Source organism: Chenopodium quinoa, unplaced genomic scaffold (genome assembly GCF_001683475.1).
Source record: "Chenopodium quinoa cultivar QQ74 unplaced genomic scaffold, ASM168347v1, whole genome shotgun sequence".
NCBI classification, from domain to species: domain Eukaryota; kingdom Viridiplantae; phylum Streptophyta; class Magnoliopsida; order Caryophyllales; family Amaranthaceae; genus Chenopodium; species Chenopodium quinoa.
In genome coordinates this window covers 3320549-3344363 of record NW_018744662.1, presented here as the reverse complement: position 1 = coordinate 3344363, position 23815 = coordinate 3320549, and the positions used below count along the sequence as shown (strand labels likewise).

Genomic DNA, 23815 nt, shown 5'->3' with positions numbered 1-23815 from the left:
ATTGGTTTCATAAGACAAGCTATGGAAAGAGATAGTTTTAGGATGGAAGAAAGGCAGCCTTTATTTTCTCTCGTATTGGTTTCATACCCGAGTGTGGGATGGGTAAGATTAAATACCGATGGTGCTTCTAAGGGAAATCCGGAGCTGGAGCAGGGGTGTACTTTTTGAAGTTTTTGCGCTGAATTGTGGAATCTGCTCTTGTACAAGAGCTGAACTTCTTGCAGTCTTACGAGGATTACTGATTGCCAGACAAGGGGGGCATAGTAGAGTGTGGTTGACAGTGGACTCAGAGGTGGTGGTCCGAATGCTGGTTGGTGAAATCCCAGCTAGCTCTCCGTATATTCATCTAATAAAGAAATGCAAAACTCTTATTTCGAACTGCAATTGGGAAGTTGCGGTTGAGCACTGCTATAGGGAAGCCAACAAGGCAGCTGATTGGTTGGCCAACTATGGAGTGAAAATGGATAAGAAGTTCGAGCTCACTGAGGTGGTCCCTAGGGATCTTCAGGCTATTTTATTGGAGGACTTGAGCGGAGTTGCGTGGAGGAGGAAAGTGCCTTCTGGTGCCTTGGACTAGTTGTAGGAGCTGCTTTGTTTCTTTTATGTTTTTTAGTTTCTGTCTTTATTTTTGTTTCCTGTAGTTTACTCCTTTTTTGTTTTGGTTTTGTTTTCCTATTTTCTATAGGGGCTTGCCCCTCTCTTTCACCAAAATAAAAATAAAAAAATAATTTACAAATATAAGTTTTTTGTGCCAACAAATATATAGTCAAAACTGATGTATGATAGTACGTACAAAAGCAAAAAAATTGGATTTATAAAATAATACGGAGTAGGTAATATAAGTCTTGGCCCCCTTAGACTTATAATCCCGGCTTCGCCCCTGGGAACAAGCACTATAAATATTTTAGTTATACATGGGATTAGAAGTGAAACAATTAAGAGAGCTCCCATTGATGTGGTGAGGAAGGTCTTGTCTGGTTCACCTTATTTTTGTTTATCTAAACTTATTTGATCCTGTATGAGATTTTCATAATTTTTTTCATTACAAAATTAAAGATATTTAGCGATAAAAAAACTTCTCATAAAACGTTGATCTGATCTGAACTTTTTTTTTTTTTATCTGATATGAACTTATTTAACAAGCTAAGGCCGACGTATTCACGAAAATAATGAGAGACATGAACTCTCACAAATTATATATGAGTGGTGTAGGTGTGAGTAAGGCCTTGTTTAGTTCACAAATTAGGCATGAAAGTTGCTTTTTGTTGAAATTGGATTAAAACTCCACGAAACTCTAAAACATATTAAGTGTCAAAAACACTACACATTTTTTTATGCTTTCTTGCTCATCAAGAGTGACCTATGAGCTTTAGAAATAGGATTACATGCTTTCATTTATAGGCTGATAATTAAGTATAAGCATCTTCAATGTAAAACCAATAATATTTTTTGGTTCTATAATATTACGTGCCAGTAAGTTTGTTGAAGCGCTACTAAGTTTGTTGAAACTATATTGTGACTTGAAAGTGCTTATTAATGTGTAAGGTGTTGTATAACCTTATTGTTGAGGTGTAGATAAGTATAACATTGTTGTTGAATGCAGGTTCATATTATATTGTGGATTTGTGGTTGACTACAGGTTTGTGATAACGCAAGTTTTAGTTTGTTGAAAATATAACAGATTGTTGAAACTATATTGTGATCTGAATTAATTTTTTTTTTCCCAACTGCACAGATTTTCTTATCTCGTCTAAGTCCAACTAGTATGATCTTTACCAACCTCTGATGAAATTTAAACATGAAAAATAATACAGGTTTCAGAAATTGGGCCATTATATATCAACATATGATTATTTCGAAAATGATCAATTGGATACAAGCAACCTCTTTAAAACGAATACCTAATCTGGCAACCACTTAGAAATTGTTTCAAGTGTATCAATATAGATCAGTTGTTTACTAAAGGTAATCTTTGGTAGCGATTATATATAGAGAAGATCCCAGCTATGGTAAGAATTCACTCGCGCTAATCACAGAAGAAACAGAAAGAATTTGTGTATTGAAGAACTCTGCATTACAATCCTTACTTTTGAGAATTGAGACAAGTCTCTTGATAATTTTCTGGATGCCATAATCTTTTATACCTTTCTATATAAAGCTGAAACTCCCTAACAATTCCATAACCTAATTATTCCCTTCTTCCCCAGGAAAGCAGCCTTATGCATTAATGTCTTTGCTAACCCGATTAAGAAGTTCATCCATGGTGGCGATTGTCTTTGGGAGACGCCTAATTAGCCTCAAACAACTGTTCATAAGAGAGTTCCATGATATTACCCCTTTTTAATGCTGCTCTAACATTGATAGTGTTATCATTGCTCGGTTTTGAAGACTCAAAAATGACAGAATCTAAACAATTTCCTACTTTAACCATTCGATTTATTTTATGAGAGAAACAAAGTTTTAAGGGATGAGTGAATTTGACATTATAACTCTACGATTAATGACTAATGAAGTAATGAACAGCTAGAATACTTGTATACTGAAATGGAGGGAATTCAAGATCGAAGAATTACATAGGATAGAGCTTCCATTCCGAATACAAAAGTAGAAAGTGAACAAAAGAACAAAATGAAGTTTCCCCCACCTTTTGAGATTAGAGATCTGTACAATTAACTTCACAAAATGCCCTAAATCTTTCGTCAGGCCTAACCAACACAATCAGACTACCTCTCAAATAGTTACTCAGCAGACTATAGTGGCACTATAAAATAGAAGCCCTTCTGGTGACTAGCAGGAGCAAACACCCACTAACTGCAGAACCGTTTTACAGTTAAATTACTCGGCATCTGACCCGGTCTCAGGCTTGAGCTCAGGTTCAGGATCTGAATCAACATCTTCATCAGGGTCCGACCCATCATTCCCCTCAGGCCTGACAAACCCACACCCGCAACAAATATATTAGTTCTCCAATTGCAGTCCAGTAAATCAATAAAGATTAGAGGGGAGGGGGAAATAAAGGTACCTAAAAGAACTATGCTATCACACAACACATCAGGTGTCGAAAAATAGTATAGCATAAGAATTCTAACAGAAACTACTCTATCACATGACACATCACGTGTCGAAAAGAAATAGTGCTGTACATTGTGTGAATGTGCGATTGACATGATTCTACATACGTGCAGGTAATGTTTCCAAAGTCAGTTGAAACAAAGGGAGAAAGCAAAAGTATTTGGGAAATTCTACATGGTGGCCCTAAGTTTCGACCTAATCTATACAGTGACATACCAAACTTTTTCATTCTACGCTATGGCACTAAGTTTTTGTTTATTCTACGCAGTGGCACAATTAAGCCTTTAAGCTAGCCATTTAGACCCTAAGCATGTTTTATTAACCATTCTAATTGAAATTACTAACCTAACCCCTACTCTAATCAAAATTACAATTAATCTAATTTAAAAGGAAAGAAAACCAATTAAAAGTCCATTGCAGCTTTGATTTCAACTAAGAAAATTGCACTTCGATTTTTTATTTCAATTTGTACTAAGAAGTCCATTGCAGCTTCGATGACGTTCTTGCCTAGAAGATCTGACAGTGAGATATGTTTGTTATCCTTGACTGAAACAAGGTAATTGAAAGCCGTATCAGTAGGAAATAAGAGGGAGTCCAAGGAAAGCGAGGTGAGCTTGTCAGTCTCTTGGCGGGCAAGGGCTTCAGCCGCAAAGGGATACATATCTGTGACGGAGTTTGGGGTGTGTGTGATAGCATTAGCAGCCCTGCGTTCCATAAATTTACCGTGAGGTCCAAGAACGATCAACTGATCACGGGGCGTATCATCATGATACTCACACACATTGCGGCTTTGACAGTCGTCAAAAGGCAATACAAACCATGAAGATGAAATTGTGTACTCGTACTCCCATTTCATCTCATTCTCTTCCTCTCTTCTGTCTTCAATTGATCCCCAAATATTTAGGGTTTCTCCTCCTCAATTTACGCTTAAATCGACAAATGCGCTTAATTTCACGCTTTGATTTCAATTGCAGATAAGTTAGGGTTTATCTGCTATTCGATTCGAGAATGAAGGTTTTGTAGACTCAATTCGTAAAAAGGAGGTTGCGATGGCGGCGCCGAGAATTGTGATTGGAGGAGCTGGAGGGAAGGTTTAGAGATGATCAGAGCGTCAAAATCGAGGATTCGCTGTTGAGTAAGAAAACGAAATTAGAAGGAAGCTTAAAACCTTAACTTGGTCACTGCGTAGAATAAGCGAAAACTTAGTGTCATAGCGTAGAATAGAAAAGTTTAGTATGTCACCGTATAGATTAGGTCGAAACTTAGGGTCACCATGTAGAATTTCCCAAAGTATTTTGTATACAGAGGAACAACCTTCAGATTTCAGACCCACTATGACAAATCCCAATGTAATCAGTCATACAGTACGAAAGGTTGAAAGAAGGATTCAGTTATCTAAAAGTGACTTACCTTAATTTTTTTAAAGCCGCCTTCATGGCATAGAGAGTCATTTTCTTCACCTACATCAAGAAAAACATTATAAGTAACTAATATAATCTCCTAGCTTGGTGTAACCTGAGGTCTCAAAAGCAGGGAATTACACCACAAATTGCCACTGACATACCTCCAACTTATCCTCCTTGGCCTTGTGATTTTGAGGTAGAGCCCGGAACTCCCCAGCCAGGCGCATACACTCGCCAACATTCTCAGGGGACACGAAATCAAGCGCAACTTTTATACATGACTGAGCAAGAGAGTTTCAACAAATCAGTTGAATTGACATGAAGGGCAGACTCATGAAATTCATAACCCTAAGTCCCTAACCAAGACAACATTCAATAAATTCTAGATTCCTTGTTTTCACTTTTAAATTCTCAAGTATGCTTACTATTACTGTTGACAATTCATGTAGCCGACCCCAATTCGGCACTAAGACTTTGTTGTTGCTTTTTAATGTTGACTCCTAAATTATTTAGGAAACTAAAAACTAAAATCTTATAAACTATATAAAATATAAAAGTAAATCAATTTGAAAGAACACCGAGAGCAAAACAAATAGCACTACCTTTAGGTTTCTAACTTGATGAGGACATCCAGTTGGAATAAAGACTGCCTCTCCAAGATTTTGCACAAATGTCCAAGCTTCAATTCCTACACAGTAGCACAAAAAAGACTAAATTGAGTACGCATTGGGACATCTATTACACACAACACAAGCAAAAGAAAAATCCATACTGGGAGAGATGTCACAAGTAAATACTGTGAACCTTACCATATTCTTCTTTCAGCTTCCTTTTGTGCTCCTCAGTAAGGTAAAATGTCTGATCATGAATAGGATGTATGACCTGTTCATTGACATAAACAAGCAATTATATGAAGCTTAGACAGGGCACGTCAAGAAAAGAACACAGATGACATAATATTGTCAGACAGCTTAAGGTAACCTTTGTTTTGACAATACAATAGAAAGGCTTGAGAAACAAGAATAAAGTAAAGAATCCATAGTTTTTATTTTAAATTTGATGCAAATCTTGATAAATTTTGCCAATATGCTAGATAAAAGGCATGCAAGCTTGTTGACGTTTACAGACTACAGAATAGTACCTGCTTCAGTGGATTACAATGAATATGCCTGAATTCTTGATAATGTCTCCTTAAATATTCTTGCAGCATAGGGACATCTTCTCTCCGAAAGATGTCCCAAAGCGCACCTCCACTATGAGGTTCTGAACCTTCTAAGTTCTCAGATGGAGGAGCTGAAGTTCCATTATCCCTAGTTTCCATATCCTTATCAGGATAACCTTTTTGAGCATCTAGCACTGAATCAAAATTTTTACCCATGTTAGTTTCTTTTCTACTATTATCTCTGCTTTATAAACAACAGTGCAATCACTCAAATCATTATTATTTAATGAATTATTACAAAGTCCATCTAGCACTCGTTCATTACCAATGTTCTCCCCTTCAGTAGAGATCTTAGACAATTCGGGTTCTGTTTCATGGCCATCAGGAATCTTAGATTGCCTCTTTTTTCTTTTATTGTAAACCCTACTCTTCACAGTGTTCTTGTGCTCAACAGCAACATCATTACTTGTTTGTACAGTTGTAGGCATATCGAGATCCATGTCAACACCTTCACAGGCTACAACTTCATTACCATTTAGATTACATGGAATTACCTTGACCTTTGTTCCTGCTTCAATATCCATTGTATCTAAGCACTTGGTATCACCTTCTATCACCCTGCCACCATCATGAAGTTTCTTTACCCCAGACCCATCAACCCCCTTAGAAACCTTGGGCTCAACACCAAAAATTTCCTTTTGATCCTGAGCAAAATGCTGCTTTTTTAATTTAGAAATGGCCTTACGATTATCTGTAGGCACTGCAACTTCTGTAGTATGTGCCAAAATATTGACCTACAATAAATAAATGCAATCAAATTAAAAGTCAAGGCATCGCAAACAGGACACATATGATAGTAAATAGAAACCTGTTCAACTTAATCGACTATACAAATAACATTTTAACAAAGTCTTTTATATGCCATCAATCTCGAAAGAAAAACACTATAATTGCAAAACATAATCAAGTTAATTGCTCCAACAATAGACATAGCTTGCACACTGCAATATAAGAATTCAGAGAAAAAAAAAAAAACAATTGCAGAAAACAACATTAGTGCATTAGAATTTAATACTCCGTAATACTTTGTCAGATAAAAGTTAAAAAACTCCTGAGGGCAATCACCAGAAGAACAGAAATATTAAACGATAACCATTACCGACTCTTCACTCTTTTGACTCTAAAATTAAAAAGCTAGACCAAACAAAGGCAGCAAAAAACTAAGTCGCACAAAGTTGGTAAAGACAATGACAAAGACTTGATACCCCACAAATTTAGAGGATCCACCATACCGCGTCAGACATATCACAGTGCAGCTTCGTAACAGAGTCACCACGACCTAATTCTTCATGCAGTCCATAAGCTATGTAGGTCTTTGGCCCCATGTCTGGCATCAAAGTTCCCCTAGGCAATTTGGTAGCTAGATTAAGAACTCCTTTCCGTGGATGTGTATACTCCTTAAATGGCAATGCTCGAATAAATTCAGCACCATGGCGTGGCAGATGCTTTTCAAATTTACTAGTATGTGGCCAATCTTTCAACTTCAGTATCACAGGCCAATCTGAACGATCAAATTGACATTTTGAATACCCTTTGAAGAATTGGTGAACATTGACATCAACCTACAATTTATAAAAGAAGCAAATGTGAGTAACAAGAACAGAGCAAATATGCAACCTATAGTATGAATTTGTAGACATAAAACAATTTATAAACAAGATTAAAACAATGGAGCTTATTCATAAACTAAACAGTTTTAAAAACTATATTCTACTTAGATATAGACAGTACTTAAATACTATCAATATAAAGAATAAAAATAAAAATTCTATTTTGACAGTTAAATCCAAAAAATAAATCAGGACTCTCCCCAGTAAACTGGAGAGTAAATCATTTGAATTTCTGAACAAAAATACAGGCTTGTTAGCCATTCCAACTCAACGACTTTGGATTCTCCTGAATTAATATTGCTTTAAATAACAGGGAGATTAACCCCTAGACAAAAATTATAACAAAAATAGCAACCAAAGAGCCAACAACCCATCATCAAACCAAATATGACTAATCTTTAGCATTATATTTACAGCAAATTCAAGAAATGTGAGAATAAAAAGAAATAAAAAAAAGGTATCAAAAGTTAAATTCTTCCTGAAGCACATACCACAATGACTGGACATCAAAAAAAAAAAAATTCATGCAATATGAAGAAAATGAAAAATAAAAGGCAGTGTAAAGAAAGACAAACATCAACCGGTTTGATCAACAAACAAATTAGTTTATCCTGATAGAAAAATTACCTCACACCAATCCAAGCAATCAATAGCTTTCACATCCAATAACGTGGAATGCTTTGTGTTCTGAATTTGACGAACAGCACGCCACATTACCATAGGTTCCCAACTTAAGCCAGGGGTAGTTTCAAGCACACTCCTAACAATTATTGGTTCTCCACGAGCCCAGTGGAACTGAAAGTGTTTCAAATCACCATGTTTTATATCTCTGGCATCCGGACAATACAAAAAATTGTCACTGGAGCCTTCTCTTGAAGCACATTTCCTCAAAGCACTTCCACATTCACCATTGCATACAGAATCAGAACAAGAGCACTCACTAAGAGTTTGGGGTGAATTCTTATGTCCACACTTTGCTAATGCCTCCTCCGCTTCCTTCACCATTTCAGAAACCCAACCATCTGACAAGATAGAATTTAATTCAAGCAGTGAACCACATCCCCCATGCTCTGATGGGGGACAACTTATACTGCCATTTGCATCTGCCTTCCATTCAAGCTTTCCCTTATTTTTTACAAGTTGTACCCCGGGAGAATTGCTTCCGATAGTCCTCTCTGATCGAGCAAGGGCATCAGTGCCTGAAGTAGTTTTCTCTGATTCAACACAAGGTTTTTGCCTTCTAGTTCTTTTTGAAACAGAAGCAGCTTCACCTCCATTAGTTCCTTCAGATTGTTCACCGTGTAAATATTCAAAACCCCTGTAAACAAAATCCATTACCACCTCTTCACGACCCTGCAGCTGTCCAGCACGAATTTCCCGGCAGCAAGTGAGACACAAATCATATCCACATGCAGGACAGCTTCTAAGAAAATCAGCAATTGAGGTTTTGCAGTTGTCACTGCACACACAACAAAACCGTTGAGGATCAATAAAATCCTTCTTGGACTGAAATGGACATAATGCAAACAACTTACCAGTATACACGCTCATTTTTAGCAACAGATGCTGCTGGGACCATGACTTCAGATATTGACACACCTACAAGGAAAGCAAAACTGAGCAATCTTACAGAACGGTGATCCATCAATAACAAATAATAAAACAAACATCAAGACACATGTTTTGATGGAAAGAATCAAATTTCAAATAGTTCATTATTGATGAAAACAAACAACAAACTGATCTTTGTAATACTAATAATAATACATCTACTGGGATATTGCAATAACCAAAAATCATCCACCAATGAGTAGCTAAGATCAAACACAAATTAAATCCTCCATATGAATATTTTAACGGCACCCACATGTCAGAACATGAGCCAGAATAGCTTTAGGATATGGTAGTTATTGTATACAGAAGGCATGTATTGGTAAGATGCAGCAAGGGGAAGAATAAACATGGGACTTCCAGAAAACAAGGCACATCAAATTTTTATATATTCAAATGAAAAAGAAAGAAAATTAATTCTGGAACATATTTTCTGTCAGCTACTCAACAAAATTGACCTCCATAAAGTAGCCCTAGAGTTAAATCCACAAATACAAGGGTGCTTCTGATAACAGATTGTGAATATTGTTCACACAATTACATGAAAAGGATAAAAAACTATCAACACACATGGAGGCAGTTATGAAGCCAATGTTACAAGAGTAAAAGAATATGATACCCTGAATTTTGGCTTCTATTTCCTTTTCTGTCACCTGTTCTTGGTTAAATTCATTTAAAAATGGAAATATAGTCATCAACGTGTTCATGGCATGCTCAAACTTCTCTTCACATTTAACTTTGAATTCATCCTTCATTTGATTCTGCAAAGAAATAGAGATGTAAATTTAATATGTATTATAAACAGGAAAGAAACAATTAAATGTTAAAGACGAAAAAAGACACCTTAATAGGTCCCTCCATTCTCAAGCATGACTTGCAATTGCAGTTCTGTAGACAGACAGGGCAAGCCTGAGCAATTTGCTCCTCTGTCATTTGTGGATACCTGATTGACATAACAAGCATCAGAACTGTTCCAATATCTTCTATTCAAGTAGAACATAATATAAATAGTAGTCAAGGAACCAACAACCATAAACTGAACATTGTCAAGGATCCCAAGCCCTGGAAAGTTCAAGACAAAAATACTTGCAGCATAATTTAGTGTTACGATTTTTATTGGACCACGTCATAGATACTAAGCAGACTATGCTATAATCTTGCTGGGTGATATCAATTTGACTAAATAGGAACACAGGTCTAAGCAGTCTTAATGATTTTTTTGTTTTTTTTTTTTGAATGAAGTCTTAATGAAAAATTGAAAACAGCCTAAACAACAAATCAGTGAAGTGGAAGCACGGCAATAAAAATAATAACAAAATAATCACACAATTAAGACTCTGTAGAACAGTGTATTCCTCTCATAGAGTCATTGGTAAAGGAATTACCTTTTTGCAACACAAATAAACTACAGCAGATGGTTGACAAATGACAACCAAAACAGGCAAGAACCAAAATTAGTAAAAACACCACATTATCCATGTTACTAAAATGGAGATGCATATTAAAACGCATAAATGTTTAATGGAAAATTAAGGGCTTCACTAACAAAAAAATTATTATTAACAACATAAACACTTAAAATATAGCTATCAAGATGACTCCTTTACGTTAAGCAATGCTCATTAGGCAGGCGTATATGCATAAGCTTTAGAGCAGCAATCAGAAAAGCGCAACATCAATACAAGGAATACAAACCAGTTTCCTATGCAGGGAATGCAAAATCGTTTGGTCTTGCAGTTGGTGCACCTCACAACTCGTCCCTTATCATTCCTCTGGCACTGATGACACATATCCGAATCGATCTTGATTCCCTGACAAACAAATCAAAATGGTATCAATAAAAATGGAGCACTCGAAAGAATAAAAGAACTTGGTTGTTAAATTATGTTACATTCTCATCATAAGCTTTATCTGGCTTCAATTTTTTCTCCGGAATTGCAACAAGAGGCTTGTTCCTACAAGTCCTAGTTTGCCTTCCCGCTCTACTTGTGTCTTTCTCCACATCTTTTTCCTCAGCGACATTTTCACAAAGACTTGGTGTGCCTTTCTCCACCACTTTCTTCTTTCCCCTCTTTCCACGGCTTTGCTTACTCACAACCGCCTCGCCATCATCCCCATCTCCATGCTTCTCATCATCATTTTCACAAACACCTGGTGTGCTCTTCTCTGCCCTTTTCTTCTTCCCACCAATTGGCTTAGTGTCAACCTCTGTACCATTATCCTCCTCTTCTTCTTCTTCAACACCCTTAACAGCAGCCTTATTGCCCTTCGGTTTCCTCCCACCCTTTCGCCGTTTCTTGCTCTTCTGCTCCATCTCATCTTCCTCAAAATACACACGCACTGCATCATCTTCTCCATAATTACTCTTACGCGTACCGCTACGCTTACTCCTCCTAGCCAAACCATTGTCATCACTAACAATTACTTCACTGTAATGGCCTTTCTCCGCATCATCTCGAACCCTTTTCTTCGAAACTTCAGCTTCTTTATCCCCTTCTCCATCTTGCTCCAATTTTTCTGGGGTTTTCTCAGGATTTTCTTCTGCAACTTTTATAATCCTCTTACGACCCCTTTTCTTAGGAACTTTGATTTCAGCATCCTCTTCTCCATCCTTCTCCAATTTTAACTGGTTTTTCTCTGAATTATCTGGGATTTCCTCCTGTTTTTCTTCAGAAATTTCTAAGCTTTTCTCGGATTTTATTGTGTTATCTTCAGGAACTTGTGAGATTTTTCCAGGAATTTCTTCTGCAACTATTCCAATACTCTCACCACCCCTTTTCTCCGGAATCACAGTCTCACTCTTCTCCTCTTTAACTTCCATTACTTTCTCGACGCTTTTCTCTTCACCTTCATCTGGGTCAACTTTCACATTAATTTTTTTCTGGGCACTTTTTACTTCAACTAATTCAGCTTTTTTCTTCTGAAATGCCTTTATAATTGGTTCATCATCTTCATCATCATCATCCTTCTCAGTATTAGAAGGACCCTTTTTAGAATAACCCTTTTTAGCCTTATTCTTCTGATCAAAGTGCATCTGACACAATTTGTCATCATCCAATTTGCGAAGCTTACACCGCCAACCTTTTCCGTCATTTCTATCGCATCTCTCTTCAATCGGAATTACTTCTTCATGATTCTCTTTATCATTATTATCACCATCTTTTCCCTCTAAATCTTCTTTCAATTTAGGTTCAGCAACATCTTCTCCCTCTAAATTTTCTTCCAATTTGGGTTCAGCAACAACCCCATTCTCACCTTTTTCTCCCATTACTACGAAATTGATTCAATTTCGAATTTCAGAAAATAAAAAGGGTATTAGAAATTAGGGTTCATGAAGGAATATTGATGAGAGAGAGAATATTTAGTGTAAAAATAGAAACAAAATTAGGGGAATGAATTCAAAAGGTCCCGCCAAAAGGAGGAGAGAGAAAGCGAAAGAAAGAGAGAGAAAATTAATGAGAATTTTGAAGGTAAAATTCACGCTAAATAGACGGAAGGAAGGAAGGAAAAGAAGAGAGAGAATATCAAGGGTTGTTTCGTTCTTGAATTGTGAAACAGAGAGTTTTTATTGTGGGCTGCAAAAACCAATTCCAGTATCTTGTTTCTCGTTTTTAGGTTCCCCGTAATACCGCCAATGGTAATTTGTTCTCCTCCTATAGTCAGTCAGTTACTCGGGTTCCGATCTGTGGTCGGAAAACAATCAAAATGAACTGTTAGTTATCTAGTAGTCAGTTAGTTGTTTATCTGTCAGTAATAATACAGTTATGACAGTTGGTTTTATAACTGATAGTTAGTTGTCTGAATTTTTTCAGTTATTTAACCGATTATTACGGTTATTGAGCTGTTTGTCAGTTATTTTACAGTTATTTAGCTAACTGATAGTCATCTAACACTCGAAATAGTTAGTTATCTAAATAATCAGTCATTCAATAGTTTATTTATTTTTAAGTACAATATAGTTAATAGAATAACAAAAAACATGTGTAAATGAAGAGGAAGTCATATTTAGAAATATGTAAATTTATCTCAAAATGTTCTGCATGTAAATTACACCCTAATATACAAGATGAAAAAAAAAAATGTAAGTCCATCTTCAATTTACAAGAATCATAACAAAACCTATTTATACAATGACTTTTTTTCAAAACATATACTACATCCGTTAATTTTCATGTGCAACTTTGAAATATTTTATATCTCACTAATAATACCCTAAAGTTGCACATAAGAAATTAACAAAGGTAGTACAATATTACATACGGATCAGTCAAACAACTAGTTGAATCGACCTCTAGATATAATTTTGTTCATTTTACTGAGAATTAAGTAACTGGGCAAAAACTAAAACTTAAGTTTTTATAGGTCAATCAAAGTGTTAACATAGATATTGAGTACCACCTCCGAAACTTTACAAACAAATTATATGGCGGTAAACCAAGATTAGTGTGAATAATTAACTCAGAGTGTACACATTAATATTGAGTACAACCTCCGAAACTTGACAAACAAATTATATGGCAGTAAACCAAGATTAGTGTGAATAAGCACCTTATAGAGAGAGTTCACAAACATGTCTAGTCTCAAGTAAGCTGGCATAGTGAAGAGACTGATAAAGTGATAAAGGATGGTGGGAAGAAGAGCAGAAGATAGACTGTGTTTTCACTGCTCGAGAAGTCTGAATTATTATTACTACAGGTCTACAGTACTGGTAGAAGAGAAATTGTACAATATCCAATTAAAATACTAATTACACTTCACCTCACTGTCTTTCTCAGCAACTTGCCAACTTTAATAATACACGCAATTTTGGAGGGAAAATTTAATGTATCAATTAGAGGGAAACATACTACTACAGTAAAATTAAAAATGATTCAAACTCAAAACTATTCATTTCCTAATCTTCCCCACATATTTTGTTTGTCTAACTTCATACTCTGTAGTCTGTACATAGTATTCTAGACTTCAACAAATAATTATTTATTGTTACTACGATTCTACAAGAGTACAACTCTACCATTTCCAAGGCTATTGTTTTTCCTGCTTAATTCACAACTTCAAGTAACAATAATTACGGAGTACAAAAACATGGGCACATCTACTATAGAATTAACTCAGCAGTACAAAAATTTATTTTTATCTCGGATCAAGTTCACTTTTTGCAAGTAAACATTAAATTAAATCATCATCAAGTTCACCAGATGACGATAAAAAATTTTTACTTTCATTTGCCCATCGCATTGGAATTCAATGGAAAGAGCACAGGCAAAAATATAATCACATAGAATCAAAATGCTGCCCCGTCCTTCGACAGGTGATGCTGGAAGAAACTTCCACAATTCACATCACATTCATGGGGTATGGTATTATGCCACACTGTACTAGGAGAAAATGTAACAGAGTATTGAATTTATTTCAAACTAACTTAGAAGGCCCCTCTGCTTGAAGACATCGAGCATTGCAGTACCCATCTTTGCAGGAGATTCTACCACGGTGGCCCCAGCTTCTCTGAGAGTCTTGATTTTGTCTTGCGCTGTGCCCTTACCACCAGATACAATGGCTGCCATGAAATATTTTTTACGAAAATTCAAACCATTAGAATTGTCAATTTATTATTATCACTAGCCTTGTGTTACAGTAAGCAAAAGCAGAAAATAAGACACCGAACACCCAAACTGAATAATGTGAAACAACAACAGACAAATATATAGTGTCTACTAATACATGAAGTTTAAGCATATCATGAAGTTCTGAGCTGTCCAATATGGAAGCAATAATCAAATCATGATAGCACAAGGTAAACAAGCTAAAATTAAGCAAAATTCTAAAATCATATCATGAAGTTCTGAGCTGTCCAATATGGAAGCAATAATCATATCATGATAGCACAAGGTAAACAAGCAGAAATTAAGCAAAATACTAAAATCAATAACATGGATCAGCAACTAATTGTTACAGAAATCAAGGCAGCTAGCTAAAAATTGCTGTCACAACACATTACCTCCAGCATGACCCATTCGTCGACCAGGTGGTGCCGTTAGCCCAGCAATGAAAGAAACCACAGGCTTTTCAGTTTTACTTTCCTGTTTCAAGCAAAGAACTCACTAAGAGACATAATCGTAACCAGGAAACACATAAGCAAAAAAAGTTTATCTAGAACAAATTTCCCGGCCTAAAGGAACATTAAGTTATTTCTGTCAAAATATAAATCATTGATAGCTTTGCTCAAACTATAATATAAGTACCAATGCCTTCATCCCTTAGGGACTGTGCCATAATTTACTGTCCTTATAAGCTATAACAAATTCTACTACTATTTCCTCTATGCTAAAATACAATGTCACCACTAAATTTATCAATAAGTAGGACATGTAATATGGGGAAAAGAAGCAGATAATTAGCCACAATATCAGATCTTTCAATTCAAAGAAGGATGTAAGCCGTGTAACAATGTTGCCTTTAATTTTTCAATAACACCATTATCACATTGCTAAGTAACGACCATTGTTGACTACAACAGAATATAACATGGCCTGGTCCTATTCCCTAAACCAGTTTAATAAAGGGCTACTAAGATTACACACAGCAAAAATTGGTTTAGATAAGGGGTACTCAGCTGAAAAGAATGAATGCTAATAAAAACACCCATGCAATTATTAAAACAAAATTTATTTTTTCAGAAAATAAGTATAACTCTGTTTACAGAGCAAGAAATGGGTGGACTAAGCCATAAAGCTTTTAGCAGGAAGAACTTTCAATCCAAGGTACATGGTCAAGATGGCTTACCTTAATCACAGCAGCAGCATCCTCTTCGGCAGTTCCCCCTATTTCCCCAATAAGAATAATACCTGCAGTAAAATCAGCAGGAAACATATAAGCAAAGGTACATAAAAACAATCCAAGCATACAAGGATACTTATAACTCCTACTGGTTCATAAAAATAAATAAAAAAAAATAAAAAAGCAATTTTCTAGGCACATTTTCACTCCATAACCCTTTTACTAGGTAAATGTGTCACAATATTTTGATACCAGCTCAGGTTGCAGACAACTCACCACAACCTGGAAGCCCATTCTATTGGAGATTTGGTTGCACAAACTATGAATGTACAAAGGCTACACAAACTAATCAAGCATCCCTTCTCACCCTCTGTCTGGCATGGTTGCAGATATATGACTAACATAAGGTGGAGGAAAATTATAAATATATAAACAAAATGGCAGAACATTTCTCAACAAGTTAAATCTGGAGTCCACTACAGATGGGATGAAGAAGTTGTGAAGGAAATTGAAGGATGACATAACTGTATTCTTACTTGTGAAGTTGAAGAGGGAATTCTTTCTTCAAACAGAAACAAGCAATAGCATCGCAAGCCAATACCATACTTCCAAAGTTATATAATGTCTGCCACCCATCAATAAGTCACTATACCTCCTATTACCCATCAGATACAGCCAAATAAAACATTGCAGAATCTTCATTCTCATGTACACCAGCATACACAAAACAAATACTTCCTCTATTCTCCTAATATTGCAACAGGAGGGAAGACACAGAATTTAAGATGAGGAGAGAGAGAGAGAGAGAGAGAGAGAGAGAGAGAGAGAGAGAGAGAGAGAAATAAAGATAGGGACCCCTGTTATGAGGGGAGCAATAGAGAGAAATAAAGATAGGGACCCATGTTATGTGGAGAGAGATAGAGAGAAAGCATGTGTATAAATGGCAATGTTGCAACATTTGTAAAACTTCCTAAAATGGTAATTGTTGCAATATTAGGGGAACGAAGGAAGTGTAATTAAGTGGGATTTTAGTAAAACCAGTAATCCAGTATCATAAACTGCACAGTCATCTGATCTTCCACAAAATTCTGAGTACTATAGCCATAGTTCTAGGAAGGTCAGGGGTCAAAATATGATGAGTCATATAGTAATTTGTTCTTTTCCAATCAAAATCTACAACAAGTGAATTCATTTAGTCACTAATCCATCAGATGGAAAACCAATCAGTCCTCTAATGTTTAGCAATCACAAAAGTAAATCAAGCCACTAGAGCAGAAGTATAATCAATTACTGAAAGGGTAACGAAAAGCATTTTAAGAAAGACAAAGTCCACCTTCAGTCTGAGGGTCATTAATGAACTTCTCAATGCAATCAACAAAGTTGGTCCCATTGAAAGGGTCCCCACCAATTCCTACAACAGTGGATTGCCCAAGGCCAACAGCAGTTGTTTGGAAAACCTACATCACAACACCAAGTATAAATTGATAGGCAGATTAAAGTTCTATAAACAAATACTACAGAGAAATATAATTTTATCATGACTTCAAAATATAACACTCATATTCACAATTTCAACTATAAATTAGTGCAAAGATGTAATTAATAAATTAGTAATAAACCAATAAGCTGAGACAGTCAATAATAACAATCATTTAGTTGGTATTGACATTTTGTGATACCACAGCAGCAGCATCCAGTGAAATCCTACATTCATGGTATAATGGAATAGAAGATAGGCAAAGAACTCAGAAATAAATAGATATTTTGAAAGTACAACTTGAAAGCAAAATATAGAAGGTAAGTATTATATAGGTCAGCCATTGGGCCACTAAACATAAAGAATAGCAAGTAGAGTAATTCCATACCGCCTCATATGTCAGTGTACCAGAACGAGAAACAATTCCAATACGACCTGGTTTGTGGATATAACCAGGCATAATGCCTATCTTGCACTCTCCAGGTTTGATGATTCCAGGGCAATTTGGACCGATTAGCCTAGTTTTTGATTGTCTATTAAGGGCAGCTTTGACTCTAACCTGGAATAGCAGATACAATATATTTGAGAAAGCAAATATGCAAAACATCCCAACCAATATGACTGCCTAGCATCACAATAAAAGAACAAACAGCAAGAGACCTGACACTCAAGAGCTGATTACCAGAGAAACTTAACCATTTCATTAGGATAGACAATATAAAATTCTGCATATCTAACTAATACATAGATATTTGAACCAGATATCAGAATGAAATAACAGTATACTGGAAAGAGCACAAAGTTGATTAAACCACAGCACAAAAAGGCACGGAGGAAAAAGAGTGCTTAAGTCTTACATGTGACTTTAAAATGGATGTACAAGATGTGTCAGATGGGGACATGGGACGCACCCTGTATTTTCATTCAACCACTGAATATGTTCTTAGCCTTGATACAAGTATGATATTATTCGGGAATATTCAATACAAAGCATGTAATTTTGAGGTCTGACAGAGAAGAAGAATAAAAAAAGGAAATTCATGGTAGAGTCCACAAAGGAATGAAATACAAGCAACAAAGAAGTTTGAGATAGATAAAGTCACGATGTCAATTAGGCTAAACAAGAAATTAAAGTATGCTAATGAGAACAGGAAATTCTGGACAAACAAACATTAATAAAAATAATAATCAACAGCAAATTAATTCTAGTTAATAAGTCAAATGGCTTACCATGTCATGCTGAGGAATTCCTTCAGTGATGCAGACGATTAGATCCAATTCAGCTTCCAATCCTTCCATGATTGCTTTCGCAGCAAAGGGAGGAGGAACGTAGATAACTGAGGCATTGGCCCTTGTATCTTCCTTTGCCTCAGCAACAGTGTTGTAAACTGGTAACCCTAAATGTTCAGTACCACCCTTTTTTGGTGTCACACCACCAACCTGATACAAACAATGAAGCATCAATCATACAATGCTCTTGACATTAGAAAATGCAAGTGATACTCATAAACTAGTATGATGTCAGAAAAATCAAGCCAATTAATATCTAACCAATCAGAACCTCCACAATGAGTTGTGACCACTGTATGAGTGTATGTTTAACTGAGTTTCACACAATTTTTCTACATTTTGAACATTGTGATGCCCGTGTACTTATTATGGCAATGTATTTCTAATTTCTCTGTAAACCCATACCATAACCATACGAAGGATAGATTGACCCAAGCCACTGATCTGGACTTTCTTAGCTATCCCCGATTGTCCATATATATTCTTCAAGACCTATACAAATCACATCTAACATTAAAGTCTCCCATGGTCCTGCCTCCACCATTATGAGGGAGAGGATACAAGCAGACATAACTACTGCACAACCGCAAAGCACCCTCACTTCATTTACATTCTTGAAACTCTTCCTAATTATCAAAATTCTTCATTCATTTACTTTTCCTTTAATGTCACAAATTCTACATTAACAACCTCTTCCAACTCCACTTGTAATTCATACAATTCTCAACTTCTTATGTTACAAACCACATTTGTTTTGCAGTCTTCCCTTCGTTAAACCACTTGCCATACCCAAAGAAAAACACAAATATAATAATAAGCAACACCACCTCAGTCTTCCTTAAATCAATCACTGATATTTCGCCTAATTGGGCAAACATATTCAAATGATGCAACAAGCACTAGCTCTGAGGTCCTAAGAATCCTTAAAATTGTTTTAAGATCACCAAAACTAAGTAACAGAAACTAGCTTAGTCTTCCAATCATCAATTCTGACTTAAATACTCTCCAATTTCATACATCAACCCTAAAATCATATCAACAACACACAAAAACCACAGAATAGCAACACTATTCTATTGCATCCATAAAAATCGATGTGATAATTCCGATCAAACAGCATTAAAAGAAAAATCAATAGCTGTATTCCTCATTTCCATATTTGTCAAAAACAACTTCAAATCACCAACAAAAAGGCCAAAACAACATTCAAAAATCGAAAAATCGTGCATCTAAAAATGAAAATCTAGGTTAAACAAAATCAGATCCAACAAAAACAAAACTAATGGAATTGAAAAATAAACTAATCTTAAACAAAAAATCAAAGGTAGAAGAAATGAAGCGGTACCATTTTAGTGCCATATTCGATGGCTTGTTCAGTGTGAAAAGTACCATTTTTACCGGTGATACCTTGGCAAATGACGCGCGTATTCTTATCGACGAACACAGCAGGAGGAGGATGAGAGGTGCCGAACTGCCTGGTTTGACCGATCGAAGAAGAAGAAGAAGAAATGGTAGGCTGAATCTTGGAAGACAAGTTAGCGAGGAGTTTGCTGGCTTGTTGTCTCGCCATTGTTGAAGCTCCAAATTAGGGCTTTTTTTTGGTGGTCTAATGTTAGAATTTTATTAGGGAGAATGAAATGTAATGAAAAGAAGACAATAGTATTAGTCACCTTTCACCTCCCGTGGAATGGAAATGGAAAAAAGGAGGCGAATGTTGAACTGTTGAAACATGAAACCCGAATCTATTAAGGTGTATCGATTTTCACTAACGATGACATTAGATCGGGCCGACATTATAATGTGTATATGGTATTAAGTCATGCTTTGACCGTGTTTGTTTTGATATTCCAAAATTAAACTAACCCATGACATGTCCTATAACGTATAATATGACTAAACTTGCGAGCTTTACTAATTACATGGCATGTAAGAACGGCATGCAACACGAAGGGCAAGTGAGCTTAAGCCATCTACTTTTCTTTTGGAAATTGCGGCACTACACATCTCTAGCGAATACTGTTCTAGCTAACCCTAGGACACGTGATTTTGATGTTTGTATTAACTTTTCTCTATTTCGGAAAAGTGGTGAAAATCATAATTGTGAGAAAATATTGGGCGGAGAAATTTATTATAGAGTATTGCAAATTGGAATACAGTAATACTATAAAGGTTTGAGGGTAAAACTGTAAAAGGTTTTAAGGTAATAATGTTTACTATTCCATATTATCGAGTACTTAGGGTCTATTTTGATTTACAGAAATGAACTGAACTCAATATTTTGTGAGAGAGAAATTAGGAACTCAACTGAACTGAATTAAATATTTTATGAGAGAAGGAAATTAGGAACTGAACTGATTGGAGTTGAAATGAAATGAAATTAAGCTGAAGAGAATAGACCCTTAGTTTGTCGGCAAGTAGATTACAAATTTTACAATGTTATACAACCTATTTCACATGACCCCAACGCAACAGAAATACAAATAAGTTACAAGTAATGATTTTGCAAAACTAAATAAAAAAAATTTGTATCAATTTATTACATGGTTTTATGATAATTTAATTTATCTATTTTTTTTTTTTTTAGCCGGTTTTTGAGTATTTGGATCACTATATTGAATTTAACCATGAATGACAGTGAATTAAAAGTCAAATTATTTTAGTCGGTTTAAGGATAGTTGGGTCACTATATTGAATTTACCTATGAATGACCTGAATTAAGATAAATCAAAGGGAAGTAATGGACATGATTATCATTAGTGTAACATACAATCATTTTTTAGCAACAAATACCCCTTTTTTTTTTTTAACTGAACCACCAAATATCAAAATCTTATTAGATTCCAACTAATTTAACTTTAAACGAGTCAATTGAAATTAAAGGAAAAAACTCGCCCGGTCAATGTTGATGAATTTCTAAAGTTCAAACCCGAGGTACTTGTAAGAATTTAAAAGAGTACACGGAACATATATTAGAACAATCACCTTCATGGTAGACTAGCCAAAATATCTTATAACATGTGGCTCTCTTTCTTTTCCAAACTCTTTGTAATTCTCTGCTCCTATAACACAATCAACAAATTGCATGGTGTATGTGTTTCAAACCACCTTCAGAAAAATGGCTTCTACAACCTTTTCTCTTAACTTTGCAACACTAAATTCATCAATCATACATAAAGGGCAGAAAATTTTATTACATGATCAGTTCCCAAAATCCTTATCAAACTTCTCAAATCATAAACTTAAGCATCATCATTTGCTAACTTGTAAGGCATCATCATCATCATCGTCGTTGTCATCTACAAGCTCGATAATGGAGTACGACCTGTATGATCTTTTAGGGATAGACAGTAGCAGTGATCAAAGCCAGATTAAAAGGGCTTACAGATCCCTTCAAAAAAGATGTCATCCTGATATTGCAGGGCTAGCAGGCCATGATATGGCTATCATCCTTAATGAAGCTTATGCTGTTCTCTCTGATCCCATCTCTCGATATGTCTACGATAAGGTAATTATTATCTTCTGGTTAAGTTTCAACTGATCATGAATTCATCACAAAATTGTTCAACTTTATTTTTAGTGGTTATTTTTCTAATACAAGTAGCAAATTTTCGAACCAATAAGTTTTGGTCAAGTATATTGTAAGGTAAAGGTGTGAATGTTTGGATAGGAACGAGCTAAGTTCACAGAGTTGCAAGGCTACACAGGCAGGCCAATGTACTCGGTTTGGCTGGGATCAGAATCTGAACAAAGGGCTATATTTGTTGATGAGATCAGATGTGTTGGCTGCTTGAAATGTGCATTGCTTGCTGAGAAGACATTTGCTATCGAGTCTACCTATGGCAGGGCTCGTGTTGTGTCACAGTGGGCTGATCCTGAAGATAAAATTCAAGCAGCCATAGACGCTTGTCCTGTCGATTGCATCTCGTAATGACCATCTCATCTCTTCACTGCCTTAAATTTCAGTAGGTTTTGCAGTCTTTTTTTGTGCTAAACTAGGAGTCTAGGATGTTCTTAACTTCTTACAGAACCTTTACTTTGGGGAATTTAGTATTCCCTAGTTAATATTTGATCATGATGTTAGTTTTATTGAATTTATACTCTAGACCATATAATATAACCAACTGATAAGTTTGATTGCACGTATTATATGTACGTTGAGTGGCAATCAGGACAGTAGACAGAGCAGACCTTCCTGCACTGGAATTTCTCATGTCAAAGCAGCCAAGAGGGAAGGTCAGGATAGGGGCAAGCAACACAGCTGGTGCACGAATCTTCGATGTTTTCACTGAACTTAAATTTTTCCAGAAGCGATTGGAAGAAGCAGCAACCAAAAAATCAAATCAAGACTCTAAGGTTATTATTTTCCCTGACATTTGAACTTGGTTTATCGAAAAAATTATCTAATGCTGCACTACATTTTCAGTACTCTGATCTCCAGAAAGACGCGAGGATGTCAGCAATACAAACCATCAGGTCAATCTCAAATTGGTTGTACTGGCAAACACCCACTTCAGATACTTCTCTAAGCTTAACACTAAGGGAAAAGAACATATCCCGAGATCCTGACATTGAGAAGCTCAGAAATGCAGCAGCAGCAGCTAGGAAACACGGTATGTTTAAGAATCAGGCCAAGGCAAAGGTTCTCTCTCAGGAAACCCAGCAGGAAGAATATTGGGTTCCATCAACCCCTGTACTTCCACTGAGAATAGAGAACAAGTCATATGCTCAGACAAGAAGTAAAACACCATCTTATACTGGAGTTAACCGGGGCAAAGCATACATAAAAAGAGATATTAAACCGAGCAATCCCCTTGTTTCAGGCATTCCAATCGGTTTGGGTATGGTTGCAGCGATTACAGTTGGATTACAAGGACCAGGTGAGGCAATTGGAGGGTTGGACAGACATATAGGTGGTTCTTTCGCACAACAGGTGGTAAACAGTTTTGGGATGCAGGTTATGCTAGCTGGGGTAACTTGGTATCTGATCGGATCTTATGTCGTAGGAGTAGTAGGGAGCCTGTCAAGAAAAGATTAAAGGTAGAGAGATCTATGTCTGCCAATCTTTCAAATTCAGGAATTCAATAGGTGTACATTTGTATAGAAAGTATGCACATAGGGAATATATCTAAACTGTAAGCTAGATGTTCGGATGTCTGAACACTAAAACATAAACGATCAACCATGTTATGGACAAGGAAACACGGAATTTATTGTTAAAGGATTATCTAGACATTCTCGATCAACTGTATAATGAACTTGTGCTTTAATGTTCACACGTCTATCAATTATGTTGAATGGCAGATTTTCTGAGTCTCTACTGTTTACCGTTGATCAGTTCAGCATATCGCCTATC

At 36.0% G+C, this 23815-nt stretch overlaps 3 protein-coding genes across 6 annotated transcripts; 1 reads left to right on the top strand and 2 right to left on the bottom strand.

Annotated features, from left to right (window-relative positions):
* Positions 1 to 2508: 2508 nt before the first annotated feature.
* LOC110702095 (lysine-specific demethylase JMJ25-like) lies at positions 2509 to 12497 on the bottom strand. Of its 4 annotated transcripts, none has more exons than XR_002507443.1 (15): positions 10810 to 12497; positions 10614 to 10729; positions 9762 to 9861; positions 9538 to 9679; positions 8843 to 8906; positions 7935 to 8766; positions 6930 to 7259; positions 5963 to 6431; positions 5617 to 5831; positions 5285 to 5357; positions 5078 to 5163; positions 4637 to 4756; positions 4483 to 4532; positions 4315 to 4404; positions 2848 to 2929 (listed from the first exon to the last, which is right to left on the bottom strand). XR_002507443.1 is itself a non-coding variant. In XM_021879746.1 (14 exons), exons 1-14 carry the CDS (start codon positions 12184 to 12186, stop codon positions 2836 to 2838), a joined length of 4068 nt encoding a protein of 1355 aa, XP_021735438.1. In that variant the 5' UTR covers positions 12187 to 12497; the 3' UTR covers positions 2509 to 2835. The 4 variants fall into 4 exon arrangements, 2 of the variants coding, with proteins under 2 accessions (XP_021735438.1, XP_021735439.1); XR_002507442.1 differs by lacking the exon at positions 2848 to 2929 and adding an exon at positions 3836 to 4200; XM_021879746.1 differs by lacking the exon at positions 4315 to 4404 and having other exon boundaries at positions 2509 to 2929.
* A 1531-nt stretch (positions 12498 to 14028) lies between these two features.
* LOC110702094 (succinate--CoA ligase [ADP-forming] subunit alpha-2, mitochondrial-like) lies at positions 14029 to 20190 on the bottom strand. Its single transcript, XM_021879745.1, has 7 exons — positions 19808 to 20190; positions 18403 to 18612; positions 17561 to 17731; positions 17029 to 17152; positions 15702 to 15763; positions 14917 to 14998; positions 14029 to 14475 (listed from the first exon to the last, which is right to left on the bottom strand). Exons 1-7 carry the CDS (start codon positions 20030 to 20032, stop codon positions 14336 to 14338), a joined length of 1014 nt encoding a protein of 337 aa, XP_021735437.1. The 5' UTR covers positions 20033 to 20190; the 3' UTR covers positions 14029 to 14335.
* A 1260-nt stretch (positions 20191 to 21450) lies between these two features.
* On the top strand, positions 21451 to 23735 carry LOC110702092 (chaperone protein dnaJ C76, chloroplastic-like). The gene is made up of 4 exons (XM_021879743.1): positions 21451 to 21967; positions 22130 to 22386; positions 22632 to 22815; positions 22886 to 23735. Exons 1-4 carry the CDS (start codon positions 21545 to 21547, stop codon positions 23495 to 23497), a joined length of 1476 nt encoding a protein of 491 aa, XP_021735435.1. The 5' UTR covers positions 21451 to 21544; the 3' UTR covers positions 23498 to 23735.
* The last annotated feature ends 80 nt before the right edge of the window (positions 23736 to 23815 follow it).

Excerpts from the sequence above, each read along its gene's own strand:
- LOC110702092 (XM_021879743.1), top strand. The coding sequence starts at position 21,545 with ATGGTGTATGTGTTTCAAACCACCTTCAGAAAAATGGCTTCTACAACC. Across the intron at positions 21,968-22,129 it reads CTCGATATGTCTACGATAAG|GAACGAGCTAAGTTCACAGA; the intron begins GTAATTATTATC and ends ATGTTTGGATAG. Across the intron at positions 22,816-22,885 it reads AATCAAATCAAGACTCTAAG|TACTCTGATCTCCAGAAAGA; the intron begins GTTATTATTTTC and ends CTACATTTTCAG.
- LOC110702095 (XM_021879746.1), bottom strand. The coding sequence starts at position 12,186 with ATGGGAGAAAAAGGTGAGAATGGGGTTGTTGCTGAACCCAAATTGGAA. Across the intron at positions 5,164-5,284 it reads GAAGCTGAAAGAAGAATATG|GAATTGAAGCTTGGACATTT; the intron begins GTAAGGTTCACA and ends GCTACTGTGTAG. Across the intron at positions 4,757-5,077 it reads ATCAAGTTAGAAACCTAAAG|TCATGTATAAAAGTTGCGCT; the intron begins GTAGTGCTATTT and ends TCTCTTGCTCAG.
- LOC110702094 (XM_021879745.1), bottom strand. The coding sequence starts at position 20,032 with ATGGCGAGACAACAAGCCAGCAAACTCCTCGCTAACTTGTCTTCCAAG. Across the intron at positions 17,153-17,560 it reads GTACACTGACATATGAGGCG|GTTTTCCAAACAACTGCTGT; the intron begins GTATGGAATTAC and ends GTTGTGATGTAG. Across the intron at positions 14,999-15,701 it reads ATGCTGCTGCTGTGATTAAG|GAAAGTAAAACTGAAAAGCC; the intron begins GTAAGCCATCTT and ends TGCTTGAAACAG.